A 15,066-nucleotide genomic window follows, 5' to 3' on the forward strand; every position below is an offset into this window, starting at 1 on the left:
ACAGTCTTCAAAAGAGATTTTTATTTTCTTTTAATGAAATATAGTGATTTTTAAAAACATAATTGTTAAGTATTTTCCTAAGTGAAACACTTACGAAGACTGTTACAATAAATTGCAACCTGGAAGATGACATTTGTCCAAACTATGCATCATTTGAAGCTAGAAAATGAAACAGTATTTTTTTTTCAAAAGACTGATGAGGTGTGTATGTGAGTATGCATATAGATTTATGTTTCAAGAAGATAATGGTGACACCAGGGCAATTTCAAGATGGGAAGCACAATTTTTTCACTTAGACATTATTTTCGTTGTGGTAGAGCTGATACACATCGTTCAAACGACTGTTGTTCCACACCAGCTACCACCTCATAAAATGAGATTATAGTACAGAATTACTTCTAGGATTTGAAATGTGACTCAGCCATTATGAGTAACAAATAGCGCTTGAACCGCTGATGAAATATTTGAAATAAATAAAAGTAGATTCTTACCTCATGAAGAATTAAGAAGTAAAATCTGTCCTTTCAGTGTTTTACCTTCCGTCTCATTTTTCATATTAAATATATTTTCCCTTCCTAAGCAACATATTTTTAGTGACAAGGAAAAGTATAAACAAATGAAGAAAAAGATGAATTAAGGAGTTTGCAAGCCATAAACCTTGAAAAATATAAATAATTATATTTATCAATTATTGAAAAGGCAGGGACTTTCAAGAATTAAAAATGCAGGTATTTTGAAAAAAAAACAAGTGATTTGACTGTGTAAAAACTAGGAACATCTGTCTGGAATAACATAAATGACTATAAAGACCAAACACTGGAAATTATTATGATAAATAAAATATAAATGCCCCAAATGTATTTAAAAAGTACAAATTAGTAAATGAAACTACCACCTCATTAGGGAGAAAAAGAAAAGAATAAACTCAGGCTATGAATCCACTGTTCTGTTATTAGATATTTTGGAAATATTCAAGCCCTTTCAAGTCACTATTAATACAAGTAAATGTAGAAATCAAAGTGTTCTCCTAGACACATACCATTTACAGGATTTTTTGTTTGTTTGCTTTCTTGTTTGCTTGCTTGCTTGTGTCTGTGGTAATAGGGTATGAATCCCACACTGCTTACGGGAATGGAAAATGGTTTAACTTTTCTGGAAGACAAATAAGCTCTATCTACATCAAAAGCTTTAACATGTTCTGACCCTTTGACTTGTGTTACTGTGTAAGTGGATTTCTGAAGGAAGAAGTCATTAGGTATTGAGATATTACTTACAGCATTTAAAAAATGAAACCCCCAAATATGTGAACAATTATACAAAGGCAAAGTAAAAGGTGTTCATAATGAATAATTCATTTTTATTATCATGTCTTGAAAAAAGTGTCTAAGACAGTAACTGTAATAATAAGGAAAATGCAAGGATATAAAATTTTATATAGTATAATCATAAGTTAAGAATAATTTGTATATATAGGTACATACACATTGATTACGTATATACATGAATTATAATTATGTGTATATGATTTATATGTAAAGAAATGTACTGCAATTTTTGTGTGGTGATATCACAGTTGTTTTTCTTATTATATTACTGTAATCCATATTTTGTAAAATAGGCATAAATTATTTTTATAATTAGAAAAAAGAAGTGAAAAAATCTCAGACTAGTCACTCTGAAATTGCATTTCAAAGAAACTTTAACTATTAAGACATTGTGGGACTTCTTTGAGGGTACTGACTTAGGATTCTAGGGTTAGAAAAAATAATATAAACAGGATTTCTATTTTCAAGAATTTCAGAATCTTGTGCAAAACTCATAATCAATACAATATTATAGCATGATGTGAGAGATCTGCTGACTTCAGGAAGGAAGGATGGAAGGAAGGAAAGAAGGAAGGAAGGAAAGAAAGGTAGGAAGGAAGAAAAGGAGGGAGGAAGAAAGGGAGGGAGGGAGGGAAGGAATACTATACCAGCAATAAGCAAGCATGGCTATCAGAGATCATAGAGGATTTCAGAATGGATTCTTGATACATTTAGGTGGACTTTAAAAGCGTAAGTGGGATTTCCCATGAAAGATAAGGCTTCAGGGAGGAAGAGAGTTCTAGAATAGGAACATAGCTTGATTTAAAGAATGGAAGCCAGTAATGTGCCTATGGTGTTGGGTGAGCTATGATAACCCGGTATGACAGCAGTATGCAGTAAACAGTGGGGTAAAATGATTAGCCAGAAAAGACAATGTTGAAATTCAGTGTAATGGATCTGGAGCATGAACCATTTTCTGCAGGAAATGGGGAGCAATCGAGTACTATAGTTGTATGGGGGCTTCACGGAACGAGCTTGGGCAGAGTGTGGCTGGTGGGTTACAAGTGCAACATTAGAGGTGGTCTCAGTAGTCCGGGAACGAAACCAAGAACGTGACACTGGACACGTAAAGGTAGATGACAGTTTGAGAAACATTGCTGAAGGAGAGTTAAATGCTTTTTGGACTATTTGAATGCAGTTTTCTGAGACCAACTTTACCCAGAACCTAGAGTCAGAATCTCTGGGGATGGTGACTAAGAATGTGCATTTTAACAAGCTCCCAAGGGATGGTAAGTACATGAGGTTAGGGAGCATGGGTGTGTCACTTAACCTGAGCCAAAGGCCCAAGGATTCTGAGACCCCCCCCCCAAGTCAAAGGATATGAATCCTTGAGACCCCAAGAATTTCAAGACCCCAGCCAGAATCTGAGAGAGATGCTCTCAACTATAGAGCACCCAGGGCGTGGCTCACATGGAATCGAGGGCTGAGTTTGAGGTTCGATGCCTCCTGAGGTTCAAAAATCATAGGAAATAATTTGGTTGACCTTGTGCATCCAGGATATTGCTGAATTCAACTGTACAAAAGTGGAATAAAATCATCATTAAGTCAAAAATTTCCAAAGCGCCTTTTCCTGAAAGCACTCGGACAACATTACCCTTCTAGTCATCTGTTTGTTCGTCCGTCCGTTGTTCGAGTACTTACTACATACTTGCACTGTACTGACGGCTAAGGACATGAGGATTAACAAGAGAGGTCCTGTTTTCAAAGAACTCACAGTCTACTGGGGGTAGAAGGGCTTGTATATATATACATTTTAAAGATTTACTTATTTATTTGAGAGACAGAGAGAGATAGCTGGAGGAGGGGCAGAGAGAGGGAGAGAAGCAGACTCCCCGCTGAGCACGGAGCCATTGCAGGCTAGATCCCATGAGCCTGAGATCATGACCTGAGCCAAAATCAAGAGACGGACACTTAACTGACCGAGCCACCCAGGCAGCTCCAGGAGCTTATATTTTTGTGTCCACTTTGTAATAGCTGCTAAGTTAATTACCTGCATTCCTCCCAACAATCTTGAGGTCTTATTATTTTCATTTCCCTGAGAAAGAAGCAAGGCTTCAGGAAGGTTCAGTGACTTGTCCCACATCTCACAACAAATAAGTGGGAAAACCAGGTCATGTTATCCATTTCATCTGTCTTATAGTGTCTCTTAAGAAAATAGGAAATCGAACACACACAAAAATAGAATTGTTATTATTTGAGAAAGATGTGCAGTGGCTTAGAGGAGCTTGGGATCAGTTACATAGAATTGTTATTATTTGAGAAAGATGTGCAGTGGCTTAGAGGAGCTTGGGATCAGTTATACTTGTCACTGTGTAGCACGGTAGTTAAAATCAACCTTGGATACGACCTGTGACTCGGTCTTGATTAAAGGACATCACTATAAAACTGAAGTTGGTTGTGGTCCTCATTTTGCAGGCAGAGAAAATGAGCAATCTACATTAACTTAAAGCTCTATTTTGTCTTTAAAGCCATGCAATTGTAAGGCTTATTAACTTATAGTTTTTAAATCTTTGTGATTAGTGAGTTTTACATAATTGATCATGTAAGCAAGCACAAATATGTAAAAACAAATAGCTTTTATGGTTTGAAATACCAACATGTGATGTTTCTCAGATGCCTAGTAGTTAATCAGAGATTATACGTGAAGAGGGATCTTTAGATCTGGAAAAAGAAGGTGGGGTTAATGTATGCCCATGATGTTGCATTCAAAAGCAGCTCTGAAATCAAGATGTCGCTTTCATTTTATCAATATATTTATATTTTAAAGCAGAATTTAGGCACGTGAAGTAAAATCTACAGTTTCAGTACATGCCTCAGATGTAAACTTGTCTAGTAATTCTTTGATTAGGCATATGTTCTGAGTCAACATTGTTGATAAATGAGAGAGCAGTACCAGGGAACAATTTAAAAATCACCCAATCGATAGGTCAGAATTAAAGTGGAAAAAAATACAGGCAAAAAACTATCAAAAAAGCTAAAGATATACCAAAGATGCTATTTCAAATAATATCATTAAAATATAACGTGAAGATTATTTAATTCCCATAATATCTCAGGCAAGAAAACAAAATAACTAACTTGGGCAACACCACCATAGTGAAATTGAAAGACTTGGGATTAAATCCAGGCCCATGAAATTGAAAAGTGCCCACTTTTTTGGTACTGCACATTTATATTATGTTCTGTATTGTATATTTAGATTCTCCATTTTTTGATATGGCACACATATTATAGATTTTTTTTGGTATTGCCCACTTACCTTTTTTTTTTTTTTTTGTATTGTACACTTATTTTACCTTTTTTTTTTTTTTTGGTATTGCATACTTTTTTTTTGGTATTGATTGCATGCTTGCATTATCTTTCCAAATGGGTTCACTTTGGTCTTCATAAAAAAAGGAACAAGAATCAATTAGTGTTGAGTCATCTTCCTGACCTTGAATATATACTTTCCAAAGTTGAACAAATGGTGTTTATAAGTAATTATAATGCCATATAGATTATTTAACTGTACGTCTTAAACACTGAGCATAGAAAATACTATGATGTTGGGTCACCTCTGTCTGCTTTCAAAATATCAACTATTTTATAATGGATACATGGAGCAAAACTTACTCGTTCAAAGAAAAAAAGATGGGGGACAACTGGGTGGCTCAGTTGGTTAAGGGTCTGGCTCTTGATTTTGACTCACGTCCTGATATTAGGGTCTTGGGATCAATCCCCATCTCGGGCTTCATGCTCAGTGAGGAGTCTGCTTGTCCCTCTCCCTCTGCTCCTCCCCTCCATCACACTCACTCTCAATCTCTCTCTTAAATACATACATAATCTCTTTTAAAAAAGGAGAAAAAGATAGGTTTTTGGTTTGTTTGTTTTCTGTGTAAGAATCAAGTAACATGGATTTGATCATTTGTTACTTGGTAAGTAATAAAGCAACTTTATTAGTGAATTTGTTAACAAGTGAAGGTAATTATAACGCTTCCATTTCTATGTTATGTCACTTTCAGAAGGTTTATTGAGGACCTCTGTTGTTGCCTATAATATGTAGAGCTGAAATATTCCCAAAATATATTTAGAGAAGAAGAAAACAAATATAATTCACTAGAATTATTTTTTTAAAGTTCTCAAAAGAACTTTTATACTGAAGTTGAATTCCTACAATAACACATCACAGACAAGCAAATGACTACTTCAGAGTTATTAAAACGAGGGACTGACCTTATATTAAGTCTCTTACCTAGTTAATTTACACCAGACAATCCACTTTATTTAATTCTGACATTCTTTTTATTCCTTCTCATGATGAAATGTGTAGTTAACATGCTCAAATAATTCCTTTAAACTAATTGTCAGAGCTGATTTTAAATCTAATGGGCCAAACTTGATATGAAAAATATGTGAGCATGTATGAATCAATGCACTTGACTTGCTTTATAGCCCTTTTTATTGCATCAATATTAACATTATCCTTTTTGGTCTTCTATTAGACAGTTCCAAAATATACATATTTCAAGGGTTAATTAGCCACTTACGTAGCAGACTAGCAAACTTTTTCTGTAAGGGGGCAGACAGTAAATATTTCAGGCTTTGTGGGATGTGTGATCTCTGTCCCAACTATGTAACTCTATAACATGAAAGCAGCTGTAGAAATACATCCACAAATAGCCCTGTCTGTGTGCCAGTTAAAACTTTATATACACTGACATTTGAATTTCGTATAATTTTCGGGTATCACAAAATGTTCTCCTTTTGTTTTTTTTCAACAACTTAAAACATAAAACAAAAATTCTTGCTCATGGTCTATACAAAAACAGGCAGTAGGCTGTATTCTGGAAGTGGCTTGTATTTTGCCAACTCCTGTCCATTATTCTGAAGATATACATAAGAAAGCTACAGTTACTTACATGTTTATTTTTTACGTATTTTTCGTTACTGAAGTATCGATCTCTTTGCCCACTACCTGAGAGAGGAAGAACAGTTTCAACGCTCGTTTCTCTAACACCTCTGGCTGACCTCATGACAGCTAAGGGTGGGGAGGGACTGCACAGATGCAGGGGACTCACTATCCCCCATAATTCCTGAAATTAGCTTTCCTTTTTCAAATCTTACCAGTCAGCCTTCATGCCTGCTCTTACTTGTTGCCCCACTAATGCTATCCATGCTCTCCTGGAGAAATTTTCTGCAAGGTAAAGAGAAAATTCAAAGAAATGTGATGACTTCGACTTCTTTTTCAGCCAGATTAAATCTTATATTCCCCATGTTAGAAATGATTTCTCATAATGTAGGTTATAGGGTTAGAGAAATTGGCACAGAGAGAACAGCATGGAACTGATTTATCCCCCCTGGGAGCATCTGAAAATTAGTGCTGGTGTTAGGTCTCTTGTTTAAGAAATTAAATTTTATTCACAATAGTTAAATTTAATTCTGAAGCCAACAAGGCACTTGTTCAACACTGCTTTGTCCCCTAAGTCTTTGGTAAATTATTATTATTTTTTTACATGCTAACTCATGAGGCACAAACATCAAATTGATAGAGATATGCCTGCTTGTATCAATTTTATTCTGGTATCATTTTTAGTGTTGAAATGCTAGTGTTAAAGTGCTTGTTTTAGAATATTTTTATCTCTTTATGGTTTACATATTTTGGCAATTGAATATTTTAAATAAATAGTATGGAGATGTATTGTTGAATGATATTTTCTTTCCTTTGTTCTTTGGATAAAATATACTCAATATCAGAAGTACTTAGTTTATTTCCTAGAGAAGGTAATGATTGAGGTAAATTAAAGACTCCTTGACATTTATGTTATTCTTCATGTATTGAAGGATTAGTAATTAAGATCATTAGCAGTGTTTGGGGCTTTACAGTTTCCAATCCAATTGCCAGCTTTATTTAGTTCACAAACATACAAAGATGTGAAGTATGACATATGTAGCAATACACATAATGTATACATAAAGTATGTACAATATACATAAAATATATATGAAGTATATACAAATATATATACTGTGTGTATATGAATTATGTACCAATATATATACAATGTATAGAGGAAGTGCATACAAGTTCAAAGACATACATGACTTTTCAATGTCACGTAACAGTGAAGATCCCAGTCAAGTCCTTGAACTCTTTCCATTATACCATGTCGCTTCCATCTAAAGAGTGAAAGATAAGTTACAGTGAGCATTTGGAAAGAATGTTGTCTCTTCAGGTGATTTTTTAAAATACATTTTTTGAACTTTAGTTTGAAATTTACAGAGAGGCTGCAGAGAATGGACAGAGGGTTCCTGTATACCCCACACCAAATTTCCCCTTTTGTTAATATCTTACACTGCTATGGGGCATTTGTCGCAACCAATGAGTCGATATTGAAACAGTATTTTTAAAGCCTGTTCCTTATTTTGATTTTCTAGGTTTTTATCTATCAGTTCAGGATCCCTTCCAGGATACCACGTTAGTCAATTTCAGTTATCAAGTCTCATTTGCCTTCACTAGACTGTGATAATTTCTTAGAATTTCCTTATTTTGGATGATCTTGACAGTTTTGAGGACTTGTGGACTGGTATTTTGTAGAGTATTTTTCAATTTATATTTGTTAGGTGTTTTTCTCATGGTGAGTTTGAGATTATGCATTTGGGGGAGGAGGGACACAGAGGCCGTGTGCCTTTCTCATCACATGGTGTCCAAGGTCCATAGGATTGACATCACTTATCGCCGTCAATCACTTGATGTGTGTACATAGTGTTTCCCAGGCTATCTACTGTTAAGTTACTCTCCTCCCCCTTTCCAGACTGTATTCTCTGGGAAGAAGTCACTCTGCGTAGCCTGCTCGTAAGGGATGGGGATTTACATTTTACCTTCTTGAGGAAGAGCTTCACTTGATTTCATCCCCATCAACTTTTAGCCAAGAATATTACCTTTGCTGAATCATGTTAATATGAAAATCTTGTCCCATAGATGTAACTGTATTCATATCAATTGAGCAATTGTCTTACACTTGTCTCCCAATGCATGCTTGTTGTACATCAAATCCCAGAATTCTTTTAACTCCAGGGTGAGGTGAAATGGAATTTTATAGCTAAACTGTAAAAAGCTGTGAAGAATTTGGTGATAAAACAAAACGAAACAAAAACACAGCAAAGTCATGAAATATTTTATGGGTAGTATTCTTCACACGCTTCATATAGTTGTTTAATATCCTATTTGTTATGTACAAACTAATAAATGGAAACATCTTACTGTCAGAGTGAAATGTAATTTTTAGACTTGTTTTAGGGAGAGAGATTCTGCCATGTAAATGGCCAGAGTGGGTAACGTTGGAGCTTAATTCTGGGAATTAAAAAGAGCATGCACCCTCCAGAAAGAAATATTGAAAACCACATGCTCTATAAAAGTAAACGTCGGAAGTAGATTTGTCTTCCCCAAAATGAATCACATTGAAAAAGCATTTATCTCATCTTAACATAGTAGTAACTTGCATGGGTATCTTAAATGAGAAAAAAATGTTCGATAACAGCTTAACGTGAAATGATTCTGTAGCACTCTTCAACAGATTTATTAAAATATTGAAATTAAAAAATTTTTGAATTGGCTGTTTTCTAATAACCTGTACTTAAATTCTCTTGGAATATCTAGCCATCATTCATATATTGACCAATGCTTTCTCACAGAATTTGTATTGACCACCAAAAGAAAATAGGTTAATATTATAGGCATTCTGAAAAAAGGGGTTGATTTTCTTCTATTAATATTTTTAACCATTATATCAATCAAGTGGATATTTAACTATTTTAAAATAAAAATGTAAAGAATATGGAAATCATACTTTATAAATCTTTATTCTTAAACTTATTTTTTAGATATTTTTAAAGAATGGATTATTCTTAAATTGATGCACTTATATAGTACACACTTCTAGTTGACAGAAAATACCCACCTATAGTAATACAGTTATACATACCGGAAATGTAATGACTACTATGCAATATATTGGAGATACTCTTGTTAGAGCAATCTAGGAGAATTATTATTTTGCACTGACATGTACTGATTCTCACTCTTAAATATTACAGAAAATTAAATAACAAGTGATTTAAGGTTTGTGTGGAAAACTAAATAAATGCAAATACCAAAGTGATGCTGTAACTGTCTTACCTGAATGAAGGTTGGAGGTTTTGCAAATTTGTTGGAATGTGTAAAATCCAGTGAGATTTTACTAAGAAGAAAATGATCTGGTGAGCTTTCCGAGAGTTAACAAAAACTGTTCAATGATGGTGGCTTCTATTCATTCATAAAACTTTTATCGAGAGCTTAATGACTCTGTTCTGCATGTTGGGGCTGCTGATGGATAAAATTGGGGGCCTGCCCTCTGGGAATTCTGTGTTATAAATCCATTTTAAGAGTTTATAGTCACTCAATAAATTTTGCCTGTATTTCCACCAAAATAGACTTACTGTATTTTTATTGCATGGATTATCAAGTTATAAAATATTAGAAATCTTTTGAAAAATTTCCAAGCCACTTTGGCAATGTTCTGTTGGGACAAAAGCCTATTGGTTGGAATAATTTAACAAATATCAAGAATTTCCTTTAAAAAGCAAACACCCGTGCCCATAAAACACAGCTCATTTTTTTCAAAGAACTTTGTATCAAGTTAGGCACATGGGCGATAAGACTGCCATCTTCTGGGTTCCAAGTCCAAGCCACTGATTTGGATTTATCTGATAAGCACTGTTTATTCCCGCATAAAGCAATAGATATATGTGTATTTTTTGAGTAACGTCTAGAAATGGTAGTCAGAGTGAAATGACAATAACTATTATGATTTCTAGACAACAATCATGAGATGTAGTAGAAAGAATATTCACTTTGGAGTCAGACAGATCTGAGTTTGATAGAGGTCTCTACTACATGTAGTAAGCTCTGACCTTGATCTAGCTTTGTAAACCTTCTGAGACTGCTTTCACACTTGCACTGTGTAGATGAATCCAACCTTTCAGGGTGGCTGGGAGAAGGAGCGTCACATACACAGAGCTCCTCGCACATGTGTGACAGAGCAGGTATGGAAAACTCCTAGGTGTTTGTCAGTATTACAATAATAATAGTTGGGCGGTGGTTTAGTGTTTTGAAAAATGACTTTACCTTCATTGTCCAGTTCAATCCTTATACCAACTTCTGAAATTGAGATATTACCGATTCAGTTATTCAGATAAAGGAACCAAGAAGTGCAGTGACTGGGAGAAATATGACACATCTAGGCTTTGAATTCTTGTGTTCCCGCTCTAGACCCCGCCCACTCCATAAAGGATTAGGAATCACGAGAATTTCAATCTTGCCTGTTCACGCCAGAAACTTACCTGCCTGGCTCTGGGCAACATATGTAATTTCTTGAAGTTTCCTCATCTGTATGTTGTTGTACTAATTTATCTTCTCAATCCTTTCCACTTCTACACATACACTAAAAGTCAGTATAGAGTGGTTGTTAAAAGCACAGTGTTAGAAATGGATTCTTGGGATCCAATCCCAACTCTGCCGTTTGCTGGCTCTGTAAGCTTAAGCAAGTTACTAAATCTCATTTTACTCATCATTATGGGTTAATAAATAGTACTTATTTCAGAGTATCATCATGGTGAGGAATGAATGAATTAAACTATGCCAAGTACTTAGAATGGGATCCGGTATAGAGTAAATGTTATTTAAGTATGTGCTCTGATTTTTATACTAAAATTGTAACATCTAATTCAGTGACTCCAAGTGAGCTATTTTAACCTTTAAAGTCAAAGAGTAGATTTGCTTACAGAATTAAGTGGAAGCTTCCCCATGCTGGGTTCGTGGCCCAATCACATTGTTTTCCTTGTGTGACAGACTCAACTCTATAGTTCTGTTCTAAAGAACAATTAGGGGACATGACAGCATATACCTGGGGTCAGCATTCATCTGTCCAGAAATATATGTACGTGTGTCAATATATGGTCAGCTCTGAATCATCTCCTAGTACATAATTGACCTGATGGGTCTGGTTCTATGAAGTGCTGGAACTAATTGGGGCGTGGGTCAGTAGGATGGCACAGGCCAATGATTCTGACTTAGACATTTGCTGAAACATCAAAAAATATAGAAAAAAAATATTGGCAAAAAATTATTTAAACCTTTAAATTCCAAGCATTAGATGCATGCACAGTCATTTGGGTAGATGAATTATGAAAAGTCTTAATTCCACATGCTTTTCATAAACAAACCCAAGTTTTATTTCAAGGACAAAAATGGTCTTTAAATTCTTCAAAACAAATCACATTCATCTTAGATCTCACTGAGAAGTAATTCCAATAATTGAACTTGGACACATTGGGACCTGTAAGACGATGGAGTCGACATAAAAGCAATAGGTAAATACCAGGCCAATTGCTTAAAAAAAAGAAAGGGTCATTTCCATATTGTGAGCTCCTGAATCATATTGGAAAAATATTCTTGCCCAAATAATTGTTTGATTATGTCACAAAGTTTACTTAAGTACAAAATTTAATTACAGTTTCCATACTTTAATTTTGCTTTGTAAGAATTACAAAGATAGACAAACAGCTGGCATTTTTCGAAACGACTACTAGCACAGTGCAAAAAAAAAAAAAAAAGAAAAAAGAAGTTGCTTTCATTCCATTTTTTGCTTCTGTATTCACTCTTTCTTTTTTGCTAGGTGGCATGCATGCAGTGGTTTCATGGAGACCATACAATGCTTGAGATGATTGAGAAAAAGCGTTGCTTGTGCAAGGAAATAAAAGCTAGACAGAAAACGGAAAAGGGCCTTTGCAAACAGGATAGCATGCCTATCCTGCCCAGCTGGAAGAAGAACGCAGGGGCAAAGAAGTACAGCCCTCCACCCTATTCTAAGCAGCAAACGGTGTTCTGGGATACGGCCATATGACGTGCGCAGGACGGCGGGAGCTCCACATCACTTGACAGGAAGAGAGAGGTCGACTCAGTCATGTGATAAGTAACTGTTACATATCTTCTCTGTCGGAATGGAATGGAATGCCAGTGCTTCCCTGGAAAGCCCATGGGAAGCTGTGCCTACTCATGGCAAGTTCTCGATAAAATGTATATTAATTGTATCCTTGCAATTAAGACACTTATTTATCCCGGATTATTTTGAATCCAAAAGATATTAAGATGTAAATATTTTACTAGTTTATGGGTGACACCTGAAATAATACACATTATACGTATATAAAGTACAGAAATATTGAGAGTTTTACTATATGATATAATTTCGGTATTAACTGGTTTGTTATCTCTTTTATATGTAATCCCTTGATGCCTTTTATTATTAATTTTTGCATTTCAGATGTTACTTTTTTTTTTCTGTCCACATTTGGCTTCTGTATGAGAGCTCACAGCTATAAATCATGTTCAGTCACATATTATATGATCTGGTGCTAGTAACGTAGAAGTCAAGTATCATGTTCGTTAAGGACATCTGTTGCTTTGTAAATTTTTAAGGGTTTGACGGGAAATGAATGCAAATGTGATGCATAGTTTGGACGTCCACATTACATCAACACCAATATTTTTGCTGCATTGGCTTTATAAGAATTTCTCTTCAATATTGTCTTGTTTATACTAAGCAATGGTTAGTCAGACTCCAGAGAAAGTTATTCGGATACATTTGGATATCCCAGCAGAAAACATTTCCTTCAGAAATGACTTTCAGGACGCGTGTCCTTGCATCATGGATCTGATTGGAGGAGACCAGGGTTCACTGTGACAATGGAGGGAACAAGGAATCAAAAGCTAAATAGCACGACTGCTTTCAAGCAAGTGGGACCAGTGGCTTTATGGCCACGGCCATCACTATTTTTAAGTAACTTTTCACGTGTATGTTTGTTTCCCCTAGAAAATGAGAAATAAACATTCAGACAGATACGTTTACATATTTTAGTACACTAAACGCCAATCTTTTGCAAAATTTAGGTCCATGAATGAAATAGTATTTCTTAAGTTTTTCAAACTAGTTTCACCACATTTTTGGGTCGTAATCTTCTGTGCGTGACCATCACATCCATTCTTACTGATTCTGATACCATGACCAAAGAATTATGACCGCTTGTTTATTTTATTTTGTTTCAAGGAAGAAATAGGAAATGCAGGGGCTAAGGGATGGATGGGGTGGCTTCGATTTTATGTGGTGGTAAAGTTTAAGTTTAACAAATCCTATATATCTTTTAAGAATAACTTGTTAGTTGCATATAAATATTGCCACGGATGGATAAAAAGGAAACTATCTCGTATATTTTGTATATTTAAATTACTATTTATGCTTCCTAAAATTGACAGTATGTGATTCTTCTTTAACAATCAATTTAGTATTATATTTCTGAGCGAAAAGGTATGTGTTCGAAGTTATTGTCATAGTGGTTTTCCTTGTAAGGGTTTTGACAGCAATAGTACAGAGCTGCTCAATAAAACCAAATATAACAGGAGTGAGGGGATTTTTGTAATATATATTGCTTAAAAACCTAGTAATGCTTTATCAGTAATAGTTCCTTTCAAGCCTTTGAAATGTTATAAAATAATTTTTTAATCTTTTATAATCAATGTATATTTTGATGTCCAATTAGAATTCTGAAAGAATAAGGAAAAAGGGTAAGTGGGAGCATGTGTATCTGTTGTTTTTGCGTGAATGAGTACTCAGCAGGAGAACTGTATACATAACACGCTTACTGAGGTTTTTGTATAACTGAGGTGGTTAAAAAAAGAAGAAGAAGAAGAAGCAGGATCACAAGTACAGGAAATCATGGGGAGATGTTAAGTAGCTTAAATAAATCCTACTGCCATGTTTCACCAGTTAGAGATTATGTTTCTAACCCAACAGTCAACGGAGTACCAATCTAAGAGTGATGACAATATGCTAAGATAAAATCAGAATGGAAATAAAATGGGCTTAGGACCCAGGATGTTAGCCTGATTTAACTTCTTCTGACCACGTATACTCAAGCCAGTCAATCAGGTGTAAGACACCAATTCTCAGCATCCTTAGGATGATCTGGGTGTATGTAAATGTATATTCAGGCTCAGTATGGAATGATTGAATAATTCTTTTGAAATTTATATTTAGGTAACATAACCAAGTGTGTTTTTCAGATGCCAATCTTTTCCCATATCTCTCTGAATGAGGCAGAAGATATTTTTTAATGCTGGCCACTTGTCAAGAAGGAAACAGAGGTATTGAAATGATTTGTGTTGGATTCAGTCATTCCCATTTGTTCTGCCAAACTCATGCTATTGCCAGGTTTCATGCACTCTTTTTTTTTTTTCAAGCAAGTTATTTTCTGAGAAGGCAGCTTGTTTGAAAATCTGACCTTAGGCAACCGTTTCTGTTTCATTTCTCCAAATCTTCCTTTCAATGGGAAGTCACTGAAAGATCTGGGAAAGCCGCTTCACTGATGTTTGACTCAAGAACGTTTATTGGGTGCCCAACCCACTATCCGTTGCAGCTTCGCAGACGTGGAGAGAACCATTCTATCATTCATTTTCTCTTTGCGTCGTGTTTCGTTAGACGGAGGAAAAGAGGTCATTAGGATAGAGGGAAAAATCAGCTTATTCTCTGTTGGCAATCAGGACACGTCAATCTGTGAATGTGGTCAGAGGATAAAACATTCTGTGGACAGCCAGAACACTATGGAAAGAGAAAGCTCATATTTTTTAAGC

The 15,066-nt window shown here is 35.2% G+C and overlaps 1 protein-coding gene across 1 annotated transcript in view; it reads left to right on the forward strand.

The window, feature by feature from the left end:
• Positions 1 to 14,675, forward strand: part of NYAP2 (neuronal tyrosine-phosphorylated phosphoinositide-3-kinase adaptor 2) — a 144,838-nt gene extending 130,163 nt beyond the window's left edge. The window contains exon 5 of the mRNA XM_045775326.2: positions 12,056 to 14,675. Coding sequence (XP_045631282.2) covers positions 12,056 to 12,283 — 228 coding nt within the window. The 3' untranslated portion in view covers positions 12,284 to 14,675. The remainder of the gene's footprint in view (positions 1 to 12,055) is intronic.
• Positions 14,676 to 15,066: the final 391 nt, after the last annotated feature.

Source organism: Ursus americanus, chromosome 1 (genome assembly GCF_024610735.1).
Source record: "Ursus americanus isolate L20-20 chromosome 1, mUrsAme1.1.p, whole genome shotgun sequence".
Taxonomy (NCBI): Eukaryota; Metazoa; Chordata; class Mammalia; order Carnivora; family Ursidae; genus Ursus; species Ursus americanus.